This window comes from Lynx rufus, unplaced genomic scaffold (assembly GCF_022079265.1).
Source record: "Lynx rufus isolate CCGP_SWC_20201006 ecotype Redwood Valley unplaced genomic scaffold, mLynRuf1.p SCAF_18, whole genome shotgun sequence".
Taxonomy (NCBI): Eukaryota; Metazoa; Chordata; class Mammalia; order Carnivora; family Felidae; genus Lynx; species Lynx rufus.
Window position 1 is genome coordinate 3169904 of NW_025814832.1, and position 25958 is coordinate 3195861.

The following is a 25958-nucleotide window of genomic DNA, read 5'->3' on the forward strand; positions in this document are numbered from 1 at the left end:
TGGGTTCGAGCCCCATGTTGGGCTCTGCAGTGACAGTGTAGACCCTGCTTGGGATTCCCTCTGTCTCTGTCCTTCTCTGACCTGTGCTTTCTCTCTCTCTTTCTCTCAAAATAAATAAACTTTAAAAAAAAAAAAAAGAAAAAGAAATTCTGCGGGCCCCTGGGTGGCTCAGAGCCGCCCACATCGGGCTCTGTGCTGACAGCTCAGAGCCTGGAGACTGCTTCGGATTCTGTGTCTCCCTCGCTCTCTGTCCCTCCCCGCTCATGCTCTCTCTCTCAAAAATGAATGAACATTAAAAAAGTTAGTTTAAGAAGGAAATTCTGACACATGCTACCGCATGGATAAACCTCAAAGACATTATGATTCCACTTCCATGAGGTCCCTGGAATGGTCAAAATCACAGACAAAAAAAGTAGAATGTGGTGGTTGCCAGAGGGGTTACCTTTTTTGTTTTGTTTTGTTTTTTAAAGTAAGTTCCATGCTCAACATGGAGTTTGAACTCATGACCCCAAAATCAAGAGTTGCATGCTCTACCAACTGAGCCAGCCGGGCATCCCCTGGAAAGTTACTGTTTAATGGGTATGATAAGTTGGGATGATGAGAAAGTTCTGGAAAAAAAAAAAAGTTCTGGAGATGGCTGGTGGCGATGGTTGCACAACAATGTGAATGTATCTAATGCCTCTGGGTGACACTAAAAATTATTAAAATGATAAATTTTATGGTATGTATATTTTACCACAGTTGAACAAAAAAGAGGGTCTAGATATTGTCAGATGTGCCCATCAGGGCTTTGTGTCCTAGTACTGAAGGCAGGGGACTGGCCTTTGTGACCTCCTCCTGAGTGTCATTTATAATAGCTCTGAACCCTCACAAGCTTCCAAGAGGCCAGGTCAAGAATGTTATAGAAACTATCCCTTTTCCCCTTCTGACATGGGCTCTGCACTTTGGAAGGGAAGAGGACAGAGGCAAGGCATCCCATCAGGCCTGAACTCTGCAACTGGGGGTGAAGGGCACCAGGATAGATGGAGCCTCCTTCCTGGCCTGGGACCCTGCCCCTTCCCACCCCAGGGTCTTCAGTACTCCCAGGTGAAGCCGCCTCCTACCCTGGGGTGTGTGTGTGTGGGGGGGGGGGGGCAGAGCCAAGGGTGGGGGCTGTTGCCACGCCACGTCTGGCTGAGCTGAGGAATGGGGGTGGAGCAGGGGCATGGAGGGGCTCCTCTGGCTTAGGTAGCTTCTAGGTCTCAGACTCCTCTTTAGTCTGGAGTCAGTGGCAGGAACCGAGCTATGGGGTCCTTAGGGACAGCTCTCCCCTCAGGCCATGCCAGTCAACAAGGGCTGGGCCCTGGGAATATGCTAATCAGCCAGCGGGTAGGTCCCAGTTGGGGACAGCACATCTGGAGCCTGGAGTAGCATAGTTGGAAATAGACTGAGATAAACATATGGGAGTCCCCTGGGGCCAGGGAGCCAAGGCAGACAAAGGGGGGCCTCCTGGCTGAGAGGTTCCTCGGTCAGGCGGGGGTGGGTCCGCAAGGAGGAGGCAGGCAGTGGGGGCGGCCTGGACAGAGAATCTGGACATACTGGCCTCTTGGGTCTGGGGAACAAAGGGAGGGCTCCTGACCGTGGAAGAGGAGAAATGCACTAAGCTGGGGGTGGGGGAGGCTCCAGGAAATTTGTAGTGACAAAGGGCAGATCCCTGAGGGTCACAGACTGACACCCGCCCCATCTAAGAGCATTTTCTTTCATTCATTTGCCCAGCAGCTGACCAAGCATGACCAACCTGGGACTGGGTCCCTGAATTTGGAGCCCCTGCTCAACCACTGTGGCTCTGTCACTCACCCTTTCTGGTCTCAGTTTCCTTCTCGGCCCAAAACAGGATTGGATTAAATGCCCCCTAGGAGTCCTCTGGCCTAAAACCCTTCTGATCTCTTCTTTCATTCATTCCTTCAATCTCCCTCTGACTTGTGTTACTCACAATCCCTCCTGCTCGGGGCAGGCGGGTTCTTTAATTTCCTGGGACACTCCCTGCACATCCCTGTCTCCCAGCATGGCCACAAAGGCCCTTTCCCCGGAATGCCCACCCTGCTCCTTTCTGCTGATCCAGAGCCTGCCCACCTTGTTAGAATAACACAGAACCTGGGGCGCCTGGGTGGCGCAGTCAGTTAAGCGTCCGACTTCAGCCAGGTCACGATCTCGCGGTCCGGGAGTTCGAGCCCCGCGTCGGGCTCTGGGCTGATGGCTCAGAGCCTGGAGCCTGTTTCCCATTCTGTGTCTCCCTCTCTCTCTGCCCCTCCCCCGTTCATGCTCTGTCTCTCTCTGTCCCAAAAATAAATAAAAAACGTTGAAAAAAAAAATTTTAAAAAAAGAATAACACAGAACCTTAAAATGGCAATTCATGTGCTGGCCATTATGTAAAATGATTTTTATGAAGTATAAGATCTACTTTGGGTAATGTAACAAAAAAGGTAATTATAAAGACTACATACAGCCCCAGAAAAAAGGGAGGTAATGATATTACATGAAAATAGAAAAAATACAAAATATACACTGTGATTAAAGCTATATAAAAATTTCTATGCCTGCGGAAGGGAAAAGGCACAAAGTCGAATGGCTGTTTCAGAGGAGTGGGAGGAGGGATGGCTCGTGATTCTGTTTCAAGTCCCTTTACTATTACTGCAATTTTCCTTCTAATATAAACACTGCATTTGGAATTTTAAAAAATCCAGGGCTCTCAAATCCCCCTCACTCCACCTCCTCCTGGGAGCCTCCCCGATTCCGGCCCACGGTGGTCTTTCCTTCTTTGAATTCCTGCTGCACGCTTTTCCATCTTATTCCACAGGGAACAGCGGCAGGCAGGAGAACGTCTGCAGAGGACAGGGCTCCAGCCTGCCTCCAGTTCTGGTTCTGGTCCTGTCTCCCTCCCCACGGGCAGCCTGGCGTTGGACAGGTCACCTACCCCTTTGGTGCCTCAGTCTTCTCATCTTTCCAACTGCGATCGCTTTCCTCTCCCACAGGGTACGTGAAGACCCCTGAGAAAACAGCTTCAAGTGCTGGGTGCTAGCTCTGGGGTGCTATCACCATCATTACTGGCATCTTGTTGTGCTCTCTTGTGGCTTGGCTCTCCGATCTTGGGGCCAGGCCCCTATGGATCTTGGAGCAGCCAGCCCATGGTGGGTACACTGCAGAAGGATGGTAAGTCCCCCACCCCTGGCTCTTTTCTCTGCAGGCATGCTCATTCTGCTTCTTGCCAGGTGCACCAGGCGGTAAGCATCCCCTGCCAATGTAAAAGGACTCCAGACTAAAGAAGGACTAGGCTCACTTTATACCATAAAGTGGGGTGCTGGGGCAGAATATCACCCTGGCTCCTTCTCTGGGCCACTAGCCATGCCAGTGCCCTGTACCCAGCCTGGGAGATTCCTTGATGGAGGCCCGGGGGATAAGGACACGGCACAGAGAGGGCATGGTTGCCCTGCACACGGTCAGCAGAGGCGATGGGCCTCAGTGTCCTCACGGGGAGGATATAATTGTCATTTTCCTCGCAGAGCTGTTGCGAGGATCAGAGGAGATCATGTTTGGGAATGTGCCTCCAAGAGCCCAAGGGCTAGACACACATGTTGCTGATCAGTGCTGCCATTTGTCTGCCACTAAATGCTGTCCCGCACCCCCAGCCTGCTGCTCCAGATTCCCTGCCCCCACTGCCACAGCAGGCAAACTCAGAGAGAGACTCATTTCTGAGCAAACACCTGGAGCTCAGGAAACGGAATCCCTCGCTGTCCTTTGGATGGGCTGAGTAGGAAGGGGCTTAGAAAGAAGGTGGCAGACAGGCATGGGCCTTCTTTCCCTTGCCCCTCCTTCAGGTCACCCAAACATTACCAAAGATGGCCCCTATGGCAAGGCCACCTTTAGCTCCATCCTCAGTGCCCGCCAAAGGGGAGCAGAGCCATGTGCCAGAGCCTGGTGCCAATTCCTTTCCTTGGACACGTGGCATAAAGGGAGGTGGGAGCAAGATGTGGGAACAGGCTGTTCTGTGGCTCCGCGGGGCCTGGCCACATGGGACTGGCTCAGCGCAGGCTTTCCACCCAGCCTGGTGATCCACAGGGGCTCTGTGGGGCATCACGGGGGAGCAGGCTTTATGAGGCATGGCGCACACTGGGCAGGACACCCCCACCCCTCCCTGACCCACGGGCAGGAGGGCAAGGCAGCTCCATAGCTGAGGGCCAAGGGCTGCGCCCTGGGGAGGAGAGGGCTGGGAGACTCCGAAGTCCTCCAGAGAATGCTGGCTCTCAGCTGGCCGCTCATAGGCCCAGGTCAGCTGGCAGCAGGAAGGTTTGTATTTCTTTTAATATCAACTCCCAGGCATTTAACATTCCTCGAAGCTTAAACACAGAAACATTTTCCTTACCAGACTGTGCTTTCTTCTCTGCCAAACATAACCTGGCTTCCTCCCCTTCCCCCAAAGCCTCCATCTGCTCCTGTCTCCAAGATGTAATGATTTATGGTGTGTTTCCCCTGGGGCTTGTGAGGCTGACAGAAACGAGGAGGAGGAGGGAAGCAATGGAGCTGGAAGTCCAGGTGGGGACGGTGCCATGGGGCCCTGGAATCTGGACTCTGGGGAGGGGGGGTCAGTTGAGGGGGCTGCCCTGGACACCCTTTTTAACTCTCCCATGCCACGGCCACCAATGGCCCAGGAAGCGTGGCAGTCACTTTCTTGGCTGGGTATCTCCTGGGGCTGAGCGGGCCGGCCCCAAACCCCTTCCCTGCCTGTCCCTCCGGCCAGCCCAGGGATATGGAGACGGGGCCCCCACCCCTTATGTCTGCAGGAAGTAGGTTCTGAATTTACAGCCCTCTCTCTCATCTAAATTAATGAAGGACTGGCTTGTGGTTGCCTGGCAGCCCTGTTTCCCTGGTGACAGTGCTGAAGAGCGGGTCCCACAGCATCAGGAACGGACACGCACAGGAACACGGGGCGACAGGAGGCGGATGGCCGGGCCCCCACCGAATAATGCCATTCCCCTGTTCTAACACTGAGGTGAAATAGGTGGGAGAAGGAAGAGGCCCATATGGGTCCCCAAAGGGCACTACCGCCAAGAACTTTACCCAGCCAAAGCCAGATACCAATCTCTGCAGCCTCAACAGGGCAGCAGAGAACAAACACTTCCTTTGAAAAAGCATCATTCAGCCCCCCCTCCCCCATCACACCTGGGGCAATTAAGCTCAGAGCACCTAATGCCCATGGGCTCTGTCCCAGTGCTAGTTACTGCTTCCCTTGATTTCGTGGTCACAGAATCCACCCCCAACAAGGCCACTTGTGTCCTAAACAGAAGGTGCCAGATGGAGTGTGGATGGCTCCATGCTGAATGTCATCCCTCCAAACCTGCATCCTCTTAATAGGTGAATGAATAGCAGCCATCTTCAAAACTGGCAGAATGTTCCAGAGACACAGGCTGCAAATAAACAAGGCTTTCAAGAAACACAGCCGAGGCACATATACTCTTACCCTGACTCAGGACCTGGCTCTACCAATACCCACAGAACCTACCCGAAGCCAATGAACTCCTGGCATGAGTAAGGCCCAGCAGCCCTAGCAACAAGTCAGAGACCAGCCCCCAGCAAGCCAGCTGGGTCCTAAGCCCTTCCAGCTTAGTGGCAAATGCTCAGGGTCTCACTCCTCCTATGCCAGACAGTGCTAATCAAACACAGCATTCATGGATGCAATATAGCCTCAGAATCCTTCTCAGCACAATGTTCCTGGGAAAAGCCGCCAGCAGATCAGAGTGGAGATGTGACAACCAAGGTAGGAGTCATCTCTCCAGCCCACCATGCAGGAGTGTGTGTGATGTACCTGAGCCAGCTGTGAAGCCCGAGGAAGCAGGCACACGTGGGCTTCTGGAGCTAGAACAAGATGCCATCTCTAGCAGGGGAGAACAACCACCTTGGGGAACTTTTCTCAAACCAGCTTTAGACCCAAGTCACAAAGGGCCAAGCACCTTAGCCAAGAGGGCAGGTAGGAAGGACTCCTTCCCAGTGGCACTGCCTCTTGGCAGTGTCCAGAGCCCTGCCTCGGTGCCCTGGCCGCGCCCGAACCCTCACCTGGATCTGTCCTTTGCCCATGATCTTGTCCACGATCTCGTTGTTGTCCTTGTTGACCTTGGTCTTGTCATAGCACTTTTCGTAGCACAGGATCCTCAGGGACTGGGAGCCCTCCAGCTCAATCTCAAACTCCTGGGGAAAGATGGTACCACGATCCTGAAACTCCAAAGCTGAGACACAAAGCTTCCTGGCAGGTGGGGGCCCCAAACTTGCAAGGTGAGAAAGGGGTGAGGGGGGCCCATGAGGAGCACATTGCAAGGCATGGAGGAACTTCCTCTCTTTCTGGAGCTCCAGAGGCCTCCAAATTCACTGATGAGGTGGAATTTGGGCCTGAGCTGAAAACCCCATGTCTAGACGTAAACACGGTATCAGACACCAAATGAGCAGGGAGTGGAGAGCAGAGGGGTTGGAGAGAGAGAATTCGCCAAACCAACAGGCTCGGCCACCCCCAGCCAACAGGAAGTGAGCACGGGGAGTGGGGTGGGCACAGCTGGTGATAAGCTCAGGGGTCCCTGTGGGGACACCAGCCCCCTCCACTCACCTCATCCCATTTGGGCTCTGTCGTGTCCCGGAACACCCTGGTTTTGGCTTTGCTGACAAAATAGCCAAAGGAATCCACCTCCAGGGTGCAGTACAGGTCTGCAGTGGGGACAGGCAGAGACACATCAAAGTGAGGTCTGAGACTCAGGACCTCGGGAGGGAAAGGGGGATAAATGCTTCTGTCCCTCCCAGCGTTCCTGCAGGGCAGCCCTCAGTGTTCCCCTTTCCACTTCTCTGCCCTCTTCTTAGCTGGTTCTGCCCCTCCCGCCTCATTCACCACCCTCCAGCTACACTGGCCCCCTCCCTCCAACGTGCCCAGCTGGCCTCACCTGAGGGCACTTGCACTTGCAGTCCTTCCTCCCTGATCCTGGCTTGGCTGCCTCGTCCCCACGAAACCCGTGGCCGAGGTCTTCACTGACCACGCAAACTGAAGAAGCTCCCCTCCCCCCTCCCCCTCCCCGCTGATCCCACGTTCGTCAACAGGGCATCTGGCATTGGAGGTGGGAGGCTCTGGAGGGCATTTGGCCCCTGGGCGCTGTAAATCTGGAGCAACCCCCACTCACTGTGACAAACCCAAAACGCCCCCCGCCTTCCAAAAGCTCGGTTTGTTTTCTTCATAGCACTCAACTTTAACTCAAGTTATCTTTCTGCCCGTCTGTCTCCCCTCACTACATCGACACCACACAGGCAGAAGCCCGGTCCTCCTAGCCACCAGTGTACCCTCGGCACCAAGGACAGGGCCTGCACAGAGTAGGCACACGGTGAGTATTTGCGGGATGAATGAACGAAGCAAGCTTTTACCACCACCCCAAGTGCTTCAGGTGACAAAGTGGTGGAGGGCTGGGGTGGGAGGAAGGGGAGTTTTCCCTAGTGTTTCCACCTTGAACTGTGGCCTTTAAGGCTGAAAATCTTCTCCCCTCCACTCCGGGATCCAGCTGATGCGGCCACAACACTGGGTAGCCACCCCAGGCACTCTGCAAATCCACAGACTCCCTCTGGAGCTCAGACCCTGGCACCCCATCCCCCTCCATGGGACCTGTCAAGGTTGTTTCCCAGGGTAAATGGTGCTTTGGAGGTGCTTTGGGGGTATTAGAGCCAATCCTCTGACTTGTGAATCAAGGGGCAGAGGTCAGAGGGTGGACATACATGCCCCTCCCAGGCCCCCGTTAAAGGGCTTTCCCCAGAAAGGAGAGAGGATGGGGCTGCACCCGAGTTGTCTCTGGCCGGGTGTGATGCAGACCAGATATAGCTGGGTATCAGAGCACACTGGAATGTGGGCACGGATTAAAGCAGGAATCACGATGGTGTCTACATCCCAGGCCTGACAGGGCAGATGTAATGAACTTATTAGGACAAAGAGCCATGGTTGAAGATTCATGGGGCCTAACCCCGTGGACTTAGAGTGAACACGTGAGTGGCTCAGGAGGCCGGTAGAGGGAGGAGGTGGGGACACTCTGGAGGTCAGGAGAGGTTTTGTAGCAGCTCACCTCGTGTCTAACCACCTTGACCCAGTTTGGGAGGCAGAACATCTATCTGCCCTTGGAGAGCGGGCCACTCTCCCCCAATGAGCTGGCTCCCGGGGGCCCACGCTAGCAAACAGGGAGCAGAGAGACAGGGTGAGGCACCTGGGCAGTGTGGGTCACAGACTCAGGTGTATGTAACAGTCCTAAGGAGCTTACTCACCGGGAATATTCCCGGGCAACTTCCCGGACCCTCCCCAGAACCCTGGGGAGTCTGTGTGTCTGGGGAGGGTCCAGAAAGCTGCCATGTGTACAAGCACAGCTTGAGTGATAAGTGACGTGGTCCTGGCCATACTGAGAGAAACCCTTCTCTAAAGCAAAAAGTAGGCGTGTTGCTAAATGGGAATGATATCAGTGACCTCCGAGGGACGTCGAGGATCACAGCAGAAAATCCACTTGAAAGGGCTCTGAACATGCCAAAGCACGTCCACACGCTGGCCACATTGGAGTTTTCTCCAGCATCTAGCAAGGTGCCCAGGCGTGGTAGTAAGCTACCCCATGAACTTCACAGTAAATGTTTATCAAATGGCTGGCTGTGAGCCAATGCCACATTTTCTGTGTGATGTGCCACAGGGAGAGAGGCACAGGACAGACCTCCCCACTGCCACAGAGAAAGAGAAGGCGGGGGGGGGGGCGGGAAGGGGTGGGTGAAGAGGAGAGGAGTCAGGAGCCTTGGGGTTCTGACCCTCTGTGATGTTAAGTCCCTTTAATCTCTCTGTGACTCAGTTTTCTCATCTGGCAAATGGGGAGAAACAATCAGGTGTCTAACTGGCTCACAAATTCCTACGGGGAAAAGTTAGATAAAAAAGTGTAATTGTATTTTGTCCAACACTAAGATCTGCACAGATTTAGTAGATCGTGATAAAGAAGGAAGAAAAGGGATGGTGTGCCAGTGCATTCACTGTCATATTTAAGCCTGCTCTTAGGTCAGTATTAATGAGGATGTTTGTCTTTTATGGAGAAAGAAGTTGAGGCTCTGAGAGGTTAAAAGACTTGCCCAAGGTCACATAGCTTATAACTGGCAGAGATGGGGTTAGAGCCCAGGATTTCAGGCACCTAGGGGTTGGGGAGGGCTTAAGAAAGAGCAGATCTTGGAGACACAGGGCAGCCAAGAGGAGCTGGTTCCTGACCGTCAGGGGAATGAATGGCCACCCACCCACATGTCAAGGCAGCTGGCAGGCCCCCAGCGTGGGGCAGGCCAGAGCAGGGTAAGTGGGAAGCGGAAGGCCCCATGCAATGGGTCCACAGGGACTTCTCAAGAATGGATGAGCAATGGCTCTCTGCTCTCCCTAGGGCTGGGGTTCAGGGGCACTTACTGGCTGACTGCTTAAACCCCTTGGCAGAGTGGACGATGACATGGAGGAAGCCATAGAGTCCTGGAGACTCATCGTCTGTAAGAGAGGAAAGCCCGCAGGGTAGGGGGTGGTGAGAGGCCTGCTTCAGCCCCTTCTCACCCCAGGCTGGCAGGAAGGCACAGAGGGTGGGAGACAGTTGAAGCCTTGGTCTTGCAGCACCACCTGGTGGCTGGATGAAGAAGTTCCCAGAGCCCACAGCTTCCTGGAATGTGAGCTGTAGTGCTTCTACCTCTACAGAGCCCGGAAGGCCAATCCACATCTTCCCTACTGGGCCAGGGATTTCATACTATTCCCCAGGGGCACTTTTCCTCCGGCTCTGAATCCTGCCTATCCCACGGCTGTCCTCTGCAGTGTCGCCTTTCCAAGTGAAAATTAACCACTATAAGTCAGCCTCCTCTTGGGACAGGGGGCAGATGACCCCCATATGGGGAGGACAGTCTGCCTTCAAAACCCCTCCCACAAGGTGTACCCCCTCCCAGCACCCACAAACAACCAGATACCACCCATTCTGGGCCAGCCCGGATCACAGCTCTCTCCTGCTCCAAAACCTCCTGTAGGCTCCACGGCTTGACCAAACGTCTTTGCTTGGCATTCAAGGCCTTCCGAGATCTGGTCCCTGGAAGCTTCTGACATTATTTCTCATACACTAATCCATCTACGCTTTCCCCCTCCACTGCCATCACATCTCATGCTTCAGTCTTTTGCTTCCATTATCTGACTACCTCATGAACATATTAACAACATGATTCCAGTATATGATGGTGCCAGATCCTTCTCTCAAGCCAGAGGGGGCCAGTGATGGATTGAGACCATCTGGGAACTCAGTAGAGAACAACCCCTATTCAAGCTCTCTGTGTACCTGGCAACTGAGTCGTTACAGCCACGTGTCTGGTTAGGTCCTTACGGAAGGTTCCAGCAATGCCCTGGGGGCTAGGACCTGCTGATAAGGCAGGAACCTTGGGTTCCAGATCTTACCGTCTTTATTGCTGGTGACAGGAATGTTGTGTACAGTCCTAAGTTTGAAACAGGATCCCGTGAGCACCTGGAGCTCCACTGAGCTCAGGACAAAGGCCTGGAGATCTGTAGGAGGAGCCAAGAGGAAAATGTCACAGATCCACCAGGACCTGCTGCTCTTCTCTGGGGGCTACTGAAGGAAAAAAGCTTAGCTCTAGGGGCAGAGCGGGTCATCGGAAGGGAGGGAAAGACTTGCAGACACTCACATGGGAACAGTCATAGGTGCTGTCAGCGGGTAGGGATGAGAGAGTCTAACTGAAAAAGCTCGAGAATGTGTGTATGAGATAGCGAGAGCAAGAGAAAGAGAGATAGACAAGCCTGGGCCCCGAGTCCAGTCCTGTTGCTAATTCACTGTGTGCCTTAAACAAACCACTTAAGTCCTTTGGGCCTCAAGTGGTCAGTAGCATCAATTAAGTGCCACCTGCCCTGGCACCTTGCAGAGTGACTGTGAGGGCCAAGGAGGAAACCCTGGACATGAAAGTGCATGGAAATGCAAAAGGCCACTGTTGCCATGGATACCATCAGAGCTGTGTAGAGTGGGGCGGGACTTTACCCTTTTTCTGTAGCTTCTGAATTGCTTCTCTCCACTCTGACCTCTCATAGTCCGAGGACAGTAGGAACAGGTAGCTCTGAAGAGAGGAGACGAGAAGTCAATGGGGTGACCATGTGGTCAAGCACATTCCTGGCTCCTTCTTACCCAGGCACCCCTAGGCTTGGAGAAGGTGGCAGCTGGGAGGAGAGTCTCCTTTCCTGGAAGCCCAGTGACAGGAGTGGCAGTGCCAGTGATGGCCAGCAGGGGGCACTGGCTCCATACCAGCTGGGAGTTGTTGCACCTTCCTTGGGAATCCCGCCTAAGTGCCTGACTCCCACCACAGGTCATGGACAGGAGCCCTAGAGAATGGCAGCCCTGGACCAAGGAAGGGGGTTGCTTCTGTCCCATCCCCACCCCTCCCTGACCTTTCCATTCCGATTGTGGATCCGAAATGGGATCGTGGGGGAGTTGAGCAGCAGCAAGAACTCGTTCTCAAACATCTTCTTTTTCAGGCGCTCGATGGCCCGGCTCTGTCCTTTGTTGGCTTTCTGTGTGGGGATGGAGGGCACAGATGGTTTCCCTCACACACTCTGCTCTGCACTCAGCATCTCTAAGCACAACACTCCCTTGTGCATTAGTCGTGTCTTTTTCTTTTTTATATTTTATGACGCTTTGACATCTTGGGGGGCCTAGCTGGCCAGGAAGAAAACTACCCCTCCCTTAGAAATCAGGCAAGCTGATCCCTAAGATAGTAAATGACTCCTCTGTGTGCAGACCTTCCATATACAAACAACCAGCCCTGAGTTCATACCCCCAACACCTCCTTTACCTAACTCTCACTCACCATGCCAATATTCCTCTGCCTTAAATAACCCAGGGCCAGATAGCACACAACTAGAGACCACCCTATAGCCCAGATCCTGCTGACGTTTTTCCAACTCTCAGTCCTAAGGAGTTGCCCCTGCCTTGCTTGCTTTCCCTGTGGGAAACACGATACAGGCCCTGAGCCATGCTCTCCCCAGAGGTCTTCAGCATCCTGAGCAAACCTGGTGCTTCCTCTGTGGCCTGTGTGGTATGACATGCCCCCTCCTCTTGGAAGCTCTAGGTCTTAAGAATCTTCTTTTAGTGCCATTAGCCCATCCATGTCATCACTCAGTCATCTCTAGAGATCAGATCCTGGGCACCATCAAGATACTCTGCTTAAGGGGCATCTGGGTGGCTCAGTCGGTTGGGCGTCCAACTTCGGCTCAGGTCATGATCTCATGGCTCGTGGGTTCAAGCCCTGCTTTGGGCTTTGTGATGACAGCTCAGAGCCTGGAGCCTGCTTCGCATTCTGTGTCTCCCTCTCTCTCTGCCCCTCCCCTGCTCATGCTCTGTCTCTCAAAAATAAACCTTAAAAAAAAAAAAAAGATACCCTGCTTAAAAACTTCAGACACCTTTCAGCAAAAAGCCCCAACTGCTGGACTGGCACTCGGGGCCTCCCGGGGCTGGGCTCTGGCCTCCATGAGCAGCTGAATATCCCACCACACCCCACCCTGCACCCCCCCCACCTCAGCTGCACGGTATTATTATTCCCTATTCTTTTTTTTTTTTTTCCACGTTTATTTATTTTTGGGACAGAGAGAGACAGAGCATGAACGGGGGAGGGGCAGAGAGAGAGGGAGACACAGAATCGGAAACGGGCTCCAGGCTCTGAGCCATCAGCCCAGAGCCTGAAGCGGGGCTCGAACTCCCGGACCGCGAGATCATGACCTGGCTGAAGTCGGACGCTTAACCGACTGCGCCACCCAGGCGCCCCTATTATTCCCTATTCTTTAACAAGCCATTATGTCTCAGCCCATGCTCTCTCCTCCAGCTTTTCAAGTTTATATTTCATGAAGGATCCCTTCCGTCTTATTAACTGTGGTTATGCTCCACATTTCCGTTCTGGCACTGCCCTCAAGCTCCTCAGTTAGAATTCATCTCTATGGCATTTTCTTACCCACTAGACTAGCAAAAATGGCAACAACTGCTCATAGCCAGTGTTGTGACAGTGTGGGGAGACAGTGACTCTCACACACTGCAGGGAAGGGGGGGGGTTGGTACATAATCAGATGCAACCTTTTCAGAGGTAAATGTGGCAATTAGTGCAAGCCCTCTGTCCCAGCCATCCCACTTGTAAGGAATCTACCAGAGAGAAATAGGAGTGCAGTCAGGTTTACTGCAGTCTTGCCGGTTGAGAGTACAATATCACATGCGTCCTCGTGTAGTCAAGCAACAGAATACAATAGGATTGCAGCTGGGGCACCTGGGTCACTCAATGGGTTAAGCGTCCAACTCCTGAATTCTGCTCACGTCATGATCTCACGGTTCAGGAGTTCGAGCCCCGAGTCGGGCCCTGTGCTGACGGCTGACAGTATGGAGCCTGTTTAGGATTCTCTCTGCCCCTCCCCTGCACTCTTGCTCTCTCTCAAAAATAAACAAACATTAAAAGAATAGGATACATGGCACAAAAACAGACACACAGACCAATGGAATAGAATAGAAACCCCAGAACTAGACCCACAAACGTATGGCCAACTCATCTTTGACAAAGCAGGAAAGAACATCCAATGGAAAAAAGACAGCCTCTTTAACAAATGGTGCTGGGAGAACTGGACAGCAACATGCAGAAGGTTGAAACTACACCACTTTCTCACACCATTTACAAAAATAAACTCAAAATGGATAAAGGACCTAAATGTGAGACAGGAAACCATCAAAACCTTAGAGGAGAAAGCAGGAAAAGACCTCTCTGACCTCAGCCGTAGCAATCTCTTACTCGACACATCCCCAAAGGCAAGGGAATTAAAAGCAAAAGTGAATTACTGGGACCTTATGAAGATAAAAAGCTTCTGCACAGCAAAGGAAACAACCAACAAAACTAAAAGGCAACCAACGGAATGGGAAAAGATATTTGCAAATGACATATCGGACAAAGGGCTAGTATCTAAAATCTATAAAGAGCTCACCAAACTCCACACCCGAAAAACAAATAACCCAGTGAAGAAATGGGCAGAAAACATGAATAGACACTTCTCTAAAGAAGACATCCAGATGGCCAACAGGCACATGAAAAGATGTTCAGCGTCGCTCCTTATCAGGGAAATACAAATCAAAACCACACTCAGGTATCACCTCACGCCAGTCAGAGTGGCCAAAATGAACAAATCAGGAGACTATAGATGCTGGAGAGGATGTGAAGAAACGGGAACCCTCTTGCACTGTTGGTGGGAATGCAAATTGGTGCAGCCGCTCTGGAAAGCAGTGTGGAGGTTCCTCAGAAAATTAAAAATAGACCTACCCTATGACCCAGCAATAGCACTGCTAGGAATTTATCCAAGGGATACAGGAGTACTGATGCATAGGGGCACTTGTACCCCAATGTTCATAGCAGCACTCTCAACAATAGCCAAATTATGGAAAGAGCCTAAATGTCCATCAACTGATGAACGGATAAAGAAACTGTGGTATATATACACAATGGAATACTACGTGGCAATGAGAAAAAATGAAATATGGCCTTTTGTAGCAACGTGGATGGAACTGGAGAGTGTAATGCTAAGTGAAATAAGCCATACAGAGAAAGACAGATACCATATGGTTTCACTCTTATGTGGATCCTGAGAAACTTAACAGGAACCCATGGGGGAGAGGAAGGAAAAAAAAAAAAAAAAAGAGGTTAGAGTGGGAGAGAGCCAAAGCATAAGAGACTGTTAAAAACTGAGAACAAACTGAGGGTTGATGGGGGGTGGGAGGGAGGAGAGGGTGGGTGATGGGTATTGAGGAGGGCACCTTTTGGGATGAGCACTGGGTGTTGTATGGAAACCAATTTGTCAATAAATTTCATATATATATATATATATATATATATATATATATATAAAGAATAGGATACAGCTGTTAAAAGGAATCTGCTAGGTCCAAAAAGCTCTAAGACACACCATTAAGTCAAAAGCTTAAGCTGCAAAATGGCACATTGTAGTCTGGTCTCATTACAAAAAACATACTACACACCCGTAAAAGCAGAGAAGAGTCTAGAAGAACACACCTTAAACTGCTGACAATGGGGGGTGGGTGCTAATCTGTTACACTTTGTACACTTCAGTATTGTATTTCTTGTTACAATAAGCCAGTGTTACGTTGGTGATTAGAACAAAAACAAGTTTTTAAAAAAGTATTATTAAAAGAATAAATCACTGCTCCTGTGACTCAGAGAACAACAATGTGCTTCCCCAGGGACTCTCCTCATATCGTGTCACATGCTGACGTCAGTAACGGGTAAGACAAGGAACTCCATGAGAGGTATCTGGCACACCCCTGCAGCCAGCGGCCAGTGGAGCTCAGCAAGTGTACCTTCAACTGAGCAGAAGGCCACATCTGTGCACCTGGTGCAGGAGGGAGGGGACAAAGTCCACCATCAACCAGGACCAGGATGCCTCGGGGTGGGGCTTGGCCATTCAGGAGGAGGACACCTGTGCCCTTCTGAGGAGATGTGCCTGCATCACACCCCCCAGTCCTAGGTCATCTCTCTGACCCAGACACCCCTGGGGTCATTACTGTGGTCTTCCTCTCTTTCAAAGAGGGATGTCTAAGCTGAAAGTATTCTTAGAAGCCATCTGGTCATGGATTCCTCAATAACTGTTTATGAAGCATCTATTATGTGCTAAGTCCTAGGGACATAGAACTGAAGAAAACAGTGCCCTGGCTAGAGTTCAAATTCAAGTGGGGAAAAGAGAAAGCAGCCAGTGAAATTATGATTCAGGACCAATAAAGCAAAACAAAGGGGCAAACACCAGGAGCCGGAAAGCAAGGCACCCAACCCAGACTGCAATGGGTACATATCAGGGAAGACTCTTCGGGAGGTGAGGCCTAAGCCAAGTCACTGGGCGAGGAGAGGAAACCAGGCCAACCAACCAAGCCTCTCCATGCCTTTCGTGACATTCACCGGGAAGGCTCCTTCTAGGGGGGCTTTCCTCCAGCCATTGTTTTCAAATATATGAATTGAAGGCTATACATTTTCCTCTAAAGAGTGCTTTGGCCACATCCATGGGGTTTGATATGAGTGTTTTCATTTTCATGCAGTTCTAAACATTTTGTAGTGTTGATTTGACTTCCTTTTCACCTTGAAAGTTTTAATTTTCCAGGCATTTACTTAACTGTATTCTACTTGTTGATTTCTAATTTTGCTTCACTGTGGTCTGTGAACATGACCAGTAGGCCATCAATTTTTTTAGGGATACCTGGCTGGCTCAGTTGGTGGAGCATGTGACTCTTGATCTTGGGATTGGGAGTTCTAGCCCCATGTTGGGCGTAGAGCTTACTTAAAACATTTTTTTTTTAATTTGAGATTTCCTTTGAGACTTAATACGTGATAAATGTATGCAAATGTTCCACATGGGTTTGATAAGAATTTCAGTTCTAGGCTACAGCACAAGCTTCTGTGCATTTTTAGTTTTTCATTTAAATTTTTTAAAGTTTATTTTATTTATTTATTTATTTATTTATTTATTTTATTTTTTTTTTCTTAATGTTTTTATTTATTTTTGAGACAGAGAGAGACAGAGCATGAGCAGGGAAGGGGCAGAGAGAGAGGGAGACACAGAATCGGAAGCAGGCTCCAGGCTCTCAGCCATCAGCACAGAGCCTGATGCGGGGCTCGAACTCACAGACTGTGAGATCATGACCTGAGCCAAAGTCGGATGCTCAACCGACTGAGGCACCCAGGCGCCCCTGAAGTTTATTTATTTTTATTAAAATTTTTTTCCCAATGTTTATTTATTTTTGAGAGACAGAGACAGCGTGAGCGAGGGAGTGGCAGAGAGAGAGGGAGACATAGAATGTGAAACAGGCTCCAGGCTCTGAACTGTCAGTACAGAGCCCAATGTGGGGTTTGTACTTGTACTCACGAACCCTGAGATCATGACCTCAGCCGAAGTCGGACACTTAACTGACTGAGCCACCCAGGTGCCCCTTATTTATTTATTTTGAGAGAGAGAGAGAGAGAGAGAGGGAGAGAGAGAGAATGAATCCAAGGCAGGCTCCACACAGTGAGCATGGTATTCAATGTGGGGCTCGATCCCATGAACCGTGAGATCATGACCTGAGCTGAAGTCAAGAGTCAGACACTTAACCCACTGAACCACCCAGCCTCCCCAATCTGAGAGGCCTCTCAGGCTCCTTCTTGCATGCATCCTGCTTTTCCTTAAGAAGGCCTTCTTCTCTCACTTCCCTTTTCTACAGTGCTTGACATACACCAGGAAACTTCCTATGACTAACTTCAGTCAATTCTGAGCACTGACTTCTTGGCCTTCCCTCCATCCACTCAGTGCTAATCTGCCACAGCCAGAGTCTCTTCCAGAGCATGTACTTCAGGCCTCCTATCCTTGCATCCCGCCTCCCTTATCAGATTCTCAAAACTCACAACTTCCCCTCCTTCTGCCACCTTGGCACACCTGGTTCAAAGGGCCCCAAGGAAAAGGGCCACCCTCCCTACCTCGGCTCAGATGCCAGGCTCTACTCACCTCCTTCTGGATTTCACTCTTGAGGGCAGAAATCTTCATTTTCATGTCTTCCAGCTCATGGTCTGGGAAGGGATGCACCTGGGGGCTGGCCTCAGACTCCTCAGGTGATGGAAACACTAGGTCAGCCAGGGGGATGTACCACTTGCAGTCATATTGCTGGTGCTTCCTGCAAACAAGCCAGAGAAAGACATGAGCCAGAGGGAAGGAACTTGGCTCTTCAAGCCTGAACTGCTAGAATCCAAAGAAACCTGAAAGGGATTTGCTGTGAACTTGTCACAGGCAAGAATGATCCATGTCCTTGAGGAGTCTGATCAGAAAACCCACGTGTGGAGAAATGACAGTCAAGTTCTAGGGTCAGGCGGCGGTGAGGGCTGTGGACCTTGGCCTTGCCAATCTTCAGGCCCAGTACGACTGATGTTTTTAAATATCTCAACCCTCTAACACTTTCCTATTCCCCATTGCACACTCTTCCCTCCCCCAAGCCTATCTCTACTTAGCTCATATTCGTTATCCTTTGGGCTAGAGGTGTATTCACACATGTTATCTTTAATGCCAACTCTGATCAATAGAGGTCATGTGGGGTACTGGGTAGAAGATTATAAAGCCACACCCAAGCCTAGTGGGAAACAGTGCCGTGGTTCATTAGTAATGTCTGTCACGGGCAAAGGACTAAAGGCATAGGTGTCTTTGCTTATGACTGCCATCTCTGCTTTTGAATGATCTCATCTGTGATCCCGTTCCAGGGAACTAAAGCACATAATAACCTCTCCTTCTCTCACTTCCCTCAGGACTTGGGTTTGCACCTCTTGTTGTGGCCCCTTAGTGCTGCAGTCTCCCCTGGACTCTGAGGCACACAGTAGGGGATCAAGAAGTGGGGGAGGAAAAATGAGGGAATGAGTACCACATAACCTCTTCTGCTCACGGCACAGTGTGGACTCATGTCACTGCATGTGGAGGTGGAGGTGGAAAGCAGCTTTCAGGTCTGATTAAGGTTCAAATCCTACCTTCTCTAGCTCTAGTGCGACCTTGGGCAACTGGATTTTTTTCTTCTTCTTTTTTTATTTTAGAGAGAGAGCGCGCACATGTGAGTAGGGGAGAGGGGCAGAGGGAAACAGAATCCAAAGTAGGCTCCACACTCAGCACAGAGCCTGACGTGGGGCTTGATCCCACAACCCTGGGATCATGACCTGAGCCAAAATCAAGAGTTGGACACTCAACTGACTGAGCCACCCAGACGCCCCTGATTTAACTTTTCTAAGTCTCTTCTCTTGTCTGTGAGATGAGGATAATAATACCCACTTTGTGGAGTTTGGGGGAAGATTGGAAATAATAGAGTCAAAGCATTTGTCATGGCACCTGGCATGGCATAAGCACTCAATAATGACAGCAGATTTAATGAATATTCACCAAATTGCAGTTAGCAAAAATTTAGAGCTGTCTAATAAAAGGAGAATGCTTAAGTAAATTATGGCATATCCACTTGTAACATCATGCAGGAAAGTAAAAGGATGATTATGAAGATTAGGCAGCAACGGGGAAAATGCTTATGACGTGAAATGGAAAAAGCAGCAACCAAAATTGGGCATTCACTCTGATTACAAGTACATGAAAAAACATGAGAAGGTTTAAAAAAACTGGAAGGAAATATAGCAGCAGGAGACTGATGCTTATGTTCGGGTTCGGGTGGGTGATGGGTTTTTCCCCCTGTAGTTTGGTTGTATTATCTTTATAATTAAAAACAGGATTTATCTTTAGAAAAAGGATATGTAGTAAAACAAAATGAATTAATGTGTTTTTTAAAAGGAAAAATAAATGCGGACTGCCCCAGGTGCGGGGGAGGGGGCTCCTCAGGGGGCAGAGTCTAGCTCCCTCCCACCTTGCCCCCTGGACTCACCCTGCGGATGTCTTCTTGAGCTTGGCGCACAGTAGGACATCTGTAAAGAGGAAGACGTGCCGCAGCTTCCGGGAGCTCTCCGACACTTCCACCAGGAAGCCGTCCTTCACCAGCTGCCGTGTCTGAGGGAGATAGCACACCCACCCCCACCTGCTCAGGGGGAGTCAACCTAGGGCCTGGCCTGCTCTGGGGGCACCATCTAGCTGGGAGGTGCCACAGGGACACGGTTAAGGCCCCACAGACACGGGCTTTCTGGCTGTGATCTTGGGCAAGTTCCCTGACCTCTGAGTCTCAGTCTTAACATCTGTAAGATGGGGACAATGACGTCTGCCCTGTAAAGTAGGATTCACCAAGCAAGACGGTATATGTAAAACGGCCCAATGCCTGGCACATAATATGTGATCGATAAATGGTAGCTTTGTATTTCCCCCCAGCTGCCAACAGCTCTCACCTGGATAGACAATAGTCCAGAATGACTTGGTTTCTCCACACTGGGGCATTAACACCTCCCACTCCCAGCCCCAGGACCACCCCAACCCTGCCTAAGAAGGTGATCTTGTTTCAGTTCAACCTGGACCCACAGACCCGCTGGGGTCTGTTTATGCCACCTCTGAGTGGATTCTATAGGAGACCTCAAGTGGACAGGAGACACTGGTCTCCCTTGGGTGGGGCTGTACCAGTTCCTGGGGGAAACTGCGGCCATCTCTAACCTGGGTTCTGGATGGTTAAGAGCATTTTGCTCCACGCAGAACTTCCAGACTTTCCTCCCTGACACCCTCAGAGCCAGCAGGCTTCTCTGGGGCTGTCACAAACTGTCCCAGCCTTCCCTGTGTTATATACCACGTGACCTACATATTCTGTGATATGTAGGTGGGCATGGTGAAAGTATACAGTTAAAAAGACCTGAAACCGACAGTGCTCTAAACCTTCTGGAGAGCTTTCAGCTATCTTCGAGTCAAACAAGCCAGTGACATTCCAGGATTTGCAAACCAGAGCTGGGAGTTGCACACAGGGACAGCTCTCTGTGCCCCATTAGTCACACTCCAGACCCTGTCCCTCATTACTTCCCTCCCCAGGAGATATTGGGGGCTTGTAGATGTAACAAAGGAACATAAACTCAGCCAGCCTTCACTCCTAAATGCCAATTAATTACCTCCCCCGGACAGGGAGCACTGTATAAGGGCCACGCTGCTGACCCACGTGGGTTAACTGTCCCTTCGATTCTTTAAACCGCTTCCCCTCTCTGGGATACCCCCACCCTTCCACCAAGAAGGGGCCCCAAGGAACTGGAGCTGCTGTACCACATCTAGGTGCCCACCTGGGACATTCCAGCAACCTTAGCCACCTCTCATTCCAGACTTTCTTGCTGTTGGGCTCGCTCCTAGCTCCTGCCCTCCTATTCGTGCAGGCTGATAACAGGCAGCTCAGAGCTCGACTCCCCGGGCTCCCTCAGGCTGTGCCATTATCTTCCGGGGGACCCTGAGGGCATCACACTGCCCACGGTGGGTGTGTGCATTCAGCATTGTGAGAGCCAGAGCCCCTGGTTTCGCTGGTATGGGGGACAGTGCGTGAGGCTTGCAGAGAGATAACCCCAGCTAAAGAATCCAGTTCCAACACTTATGGCCAAGAGACCTTGTGTCAGATCTTCAGAGACTCTCCAGGCCTCAGTGGATTATTATAAAGATTAATGAGACACCGAACTTAAAGCTCCCAGGGCCTGAAGACCTTTTCTTGGCTGGGCATGGGAGAGGAGGGTTGGAGAGGCAGAATGCCTGCTCCCCTGTGCAAGAGGGCAGGGATAGGTGATGTGGTCCACTGTACCCTTCTCAGCCTGGCTGAGTGGCTGGGCTGGGTCCTGAGCTCACCTCTCCCTTGGGGGTTGTGACAGCAGTCCGGCGGGGGTCGATGTCCTCATTGATGCTGGACAGGAAGTTCTGGGAGATGCGGAGGGCATCCTGGAGCAGTGGGTAGTCTGGGTGGTCCACAGGTGTGTGCTTCAGCAGGTCCTGGGAAGGGGTGGGGTGAGTCAGGGGCGGCAGTTCTGGGGCTCAACGAGAAGACAGTGGGGACTCAATCTTCACCAAAGGAATTCCAAGGGGGGGCACTAAGGGACCAATGCTCTAATCTGGTCATGCCTGCAAAATCAGGGTCAGAGAGGCAGCGTCAGGGCAGGGGCGCCCCTTTGTCACTAGTGCAGTCATCACTCTTCCCCCTGGCGGAGTGAGCCAGGTGGAGTCTCATCTCACCGAGCAGCTGCGAGAGACACCCCTCTACCCACCCCACAGCTGCTCCAAGGATCCTGGAGACCATTAGGCCAGGGATGGGGAGGCAGGAAGTGCCTGCCTCCCTGGAGGCATTTGGTCAAATGTCAAACTTAGTAGCCAGGCTATATTTAGGCCCTGGCTCCATTGGCATAGTTACCACAGACCAGGCAGGTACAGTCGGGACCCAGGGACACTCTGCCCGGCTCCCCAAGTGGGTTGTTCTCAGTGACTCCAGCACTCACCACCCTGGGCTCAGCCTCCCACTCAACTCCTAACACCTCCCTGGCCATCCAGGGGGCTGACACTCACATGTAGGACCAGGGTGCTCCTGGTGACTCGGTCAATGGGCTTGTAGAGCAGAGCTGTTGGCAAAGGCAGGGAGAAGGAGACAGCACAGATGACATACAGGGAGCAGCTCGACACCTTAGAGATGAGCCTTATCCCCACCCTCCCCGCCCCCCTGCCGCTGCCCTACACAGACACCCATGTGCAGGAAGCCACAGCTCCATTCTGTCCCAGGGCAGGCCAGATGACACCAACAGGCAGACATGCAGCCCTGGCAGCCCAGGCCCCCTCCTACCTGCCTCGTCTCATCAGTCACTAGAGGTGACTTCTTTAAGGGCCATCCCACAGGCCTGTCCTTGTCTGACCAGGCTCAGAGCAGATGAAGATGCTCCTCTGCACCCTTAACCCTGCATCATACAGCTATACCTAGCCTTACCCCATAGAGCTCTAGCACCCCCAGAACGTGGGAAAGAGACGTGGTGTTTTTCCAGGGAAGGTAGTTCCTCCACACCCAATCATTCTTATACTCCTCCGGTCCAAGGTCTGGCATTGCCAGCTGGGAACGGCAGGCTTTGTTCCGACCCACATGGTTGGCCTCATCCCCATGAGAAGACCCCCCCCCCCACCCTCCATGCCCTCAAACTCTCCAACCAAACAGGACAGGCTGAGGGCCAGGGAGGCAGGCCAGCTCTCCACATAAAGGCTTTGCTCTCAACCAAGTGGCAGCTGAGGGGGCAAAGATTTCCCACAGGAATTCAGGTGGGGCCTCTGGGAGCCCCGAAGAGGCTGGGGAAATGCCAGCTCAGCAGGGCCCCCGTTCACCACACCCCGTGGCTGACCAGGACAAATGAGGATTGCTGGGATTCAGCAGGGACAGGTGGAGGCAGCAGCTGGCTGACCATACTTCCAAACAAAGCTTCCTACAAACAGCTGTGCCTCACCCCTCCCAACATAGGTGGTTCAGCCTCCGTCCACCTGGACGCCTCTGTCCATAGGCTCATGACCTCTGTCCTCCTGCCCCGGGGCAGGAAGAGGCAGGAGGCTGGTTGTGACAGTCCCAGAGCCGACACTCATGCCCTAGCTAGCCCCCGAACCAAAGAGTCCCCTGTAGATATAAATACCCCATGCACTGCTAAGCAGACACTTTGGGGAACGATCTGCTGGCTATGGAGAAGATACAGTCTCAGTGGTGCGCCATGAGCCTTATCTGCAGTCTTTGCTTGGCTGCCCTTTAGAATCACTGGGGGAGCTCTTAAAAGAAACAGCTGCCTGCTCCACTCTCCCCACCTCATCAGCGAAATCCCAATCTCTGCTGGGTGGAACCTGGGTATTAGCATTTTTAAAAAGTTCCTTTGCTGATTCTGATATGTACCAATGGTTGAAAATTACTGCTTTAGGCAAACACACTTTCTGTGACTTATTTTAGGCCTTTCTTAACTTAGCAATTGCTAGAGACCCTCCCCATGGTATATGGGAACCAAAATGAACAGGACCAGGCTGGGGTTATCCAGGGATAGGGAGGATACAGCCCAGTTACCAGCCTAGGGCAGGGGGACCCTGTATTGACACTATTTAGAGTATCCACCTGTGGCTTAGCTCATCTGCAGGGGGGAAATCACACCCGAGAACCCCAAAGACCCAAGAGAAAGTGCAAGTTCAGCAGACACCTGCCAGCGTGGGCTCTGGAGTCCCAGCCCGGGGAAAGCTGGTATTGCAGTGCCAGCTCCCTCTGCCCCTCTCCCAGGTCCTGGCAGGAAGAGGCTGACTAAGCTCAGAGGTCTGCGCAAATGGTGGGTTGGGTTTCAGAGGGGTTATTAATATATCTGAGCTCACCTCGAGTTGACCTGACTGGGGCTGTGGAATGAGTGCCTGGGTTGGGGGAGAGGGGAGGAATGGTGGGGACAGGGGAGTGCAGGAAGAGGGCCCTGGGGCCACAGTCAGATATGGAAGGAAGAAGAGGGGGGAAGAACAACCCCGATGTTCTGCTCATGCTCCCCACGGCCCCTGTACACCAGTCTCCCCTGACAATTCAGGGTAAAGAGCCCACCCTTCCCCCCTTACCTGTTCCATGGCCCTTCCTGCCCCTGCTTCCCCTACTCTCCCTTCTCCTCACCATGCCATTCCAGTTCCTGGGATAGACACCATTCACCAAGTTACAATGCCTGTCTCCCCACCTCCTCCAGGAAGGCTTCCCTGATGAGGATTTTTGCAAACGACACTCACAGTGCCTAAAAGTCAGACCACTGACATAAGCAAGCTGGCCTCTCTGTAGTCTGCTGGGTACTTAATCTGCATCCAGTGGCACTCTCTTATACGTGCTATTTCCTTTGATTAAAAAGACAAGCAGTTAATTACCACTAGCCCCATTTTACAGATGAGGAAACTTCTCTAAGGCGCGGAGAAGTTACATAACTTGCTTATAGTAACAAAGCTGCAAATGGTAGCTGGGTTTTGAATGTAGGTCTACCCATGCTCCTGGCTTTGAGCTATCATCTTCGGTACAGGAGGGCAGTGTCTGCGAAAGCTCAGTGACCTCGGGAGGATTCTTGGCAAGATTCACCAGGAAGGAGTGGGTAAGCTGGCCTCTTTTTTGTTACCAAGATGAGCCCCCTCCTTGGGGGCCCGGATCACACACAACTTCCTTTTGCATCCCCCACAGCAACTGGCACAGAGACGTGCAGCAAATAAACCAGTAAGCCAGAGCGAGCCCCAAGTGCAGAATCTCCCCCCTGGAACCCCCAGAACCAGCGTCTCTTGGAGGGGCTGAGAAGATTCTAAACAGTGTGGTTGGTAAAGGCTCATTCTCTCCTCCCTCCCCACTTTGAAGCTGACTTCAAAGACAGCATCGCAGTCACAAAAAAAAACCCTGAACTCCAGTCCCAGGTCTGTTTCACTAAGACTCAACTCCCTTTTGGGGAGAGAAGAGGAAGCAAAGGGCTGACCCGTTTCCTTTTTAAGGAGGCAGAGTGGAGACCTGACCCACTCCTAGGCCAAACCAAAAAGAGCACTTCTCCTCTGATCTTCAAGCAAGACAATTTCAAGTCCATCCCTCCTCTTGACCCCAGCCTGTTGGAATCTGAACCAACGGGTGGGGGGCCCAGGACAGCTCCTGCCCGGTGACTGGGGTTCCCACAGCCATCCTCCTGGGGCAGCTGGAGAGGGGCTACCTCAGGGGTTCCTCCATCAAGAACGAGCCTCGACACAGCATGGCCTGAGAAGGGGAGCGGACAACAGCCCCTCCAGCACAGTGGCCTCTGAGAAAGAGCCCAGGAAACCTCATCATTTCTCCTCCAGCAAACAGCCACCCTCCTCCGTTCAGCCTTCCACAAGGAGCTCCAGGTTACCACGGAGATGTGAAGGCAAAGTGACTGAGAGGATGCAGAGACAAAACGCCTGAGGGAAGGAGGTCCTAAAACCAGCCGCCTGCTGCTCCAACACACAGGGGCCCAGGGCAGCTGGCGTGGAGGTCACACCTGACCCTCCCTCCACACCCCGTCCCTGCCAAAGGCAGCTCGGGTCATCCCTAAGGCACTTCTTGCCTCAGAGAGCAGCGTCCGCTGCTTCTGGACACCCCCTTTCCTGGGCCTGCTCCTACCTGCTCTGAGCAAGAGCCTGGCTGACAGCACGCGCCTGTCCCAGGACCTCCTTGCTGAGGGAGCTGCAAAGAGGATGCTCTGGGTCCCTTCCATTGACCAGCGGGTGTGTGACCTTCACAAGGCGGCAGCCTGCCACGCCCCCCTCTCTACCGGCTTGCACCAAGTGCCAAGACCTCAGCTTGGGGGTCTCTAGAGGCTAGAAACACCCCTCCATCCTGGGAGCAACCCAATTCCTTCCTGCTCTCCCAACTGCATCCGCGTTCTCCCACTGCCGCTGTTCTGAGGAGAGAATGTCGCGAAGGCAGCATGTGCGCTCTGAGCACACAATA

The 25958-nt window shown here is 51.9% G+C and overlaps 1 protein-coding gene across 3 annotated transcripts in view; it reads right to left on the reverse strand.

Annotated features, from left to right (window-relative positions):
* ABR (ABR activator of RhoGEF and GTPase) overlaps positions 1-25958 on the reverse strand; it is a 186057-nt gene that overhangs the window by 32156 nt on the left and 127943 nt on the right. For 2 of the 3 annotated variants that reach the window (XM_047080670.1, XM_047080672.1), the window contains 10 exons: positions 22058-22110; positions 21350-21490; positions 19485-19606; positions 17591-17756; positions 11474-11596; positions 11070-11145; positions 10478-10582; positions 9464-9538; positions 6629-6726; positions 6088-6219 (listed from right to left, as the gene is read on the reverse strand). In XM_047080670.1, coding sequence (XP_046936626.1) covers positions 6088-6219; positions 6629-6726; positions 9464-9538; positions 10478-10582; positions 11070-11145; positions 11474-11596; positions 17591-17756; positions 19485-19606; positions 21350-21490; positions 22058-22110 — 1091 coding nt within the window. The remainder of the gene's footprint in view (positions 1-6087; positions 6220-6628; positions 6727-9463; positions 9539-10477; positions 10583-11069; positions 11146-11473; positions 11597-17590; positions 17757-19484; positions 19607-21349; positions 21491-22057; positions 22111-25958) is intronic. The other variant, XM_047080671.1, reaches the window with a different exon arrangement.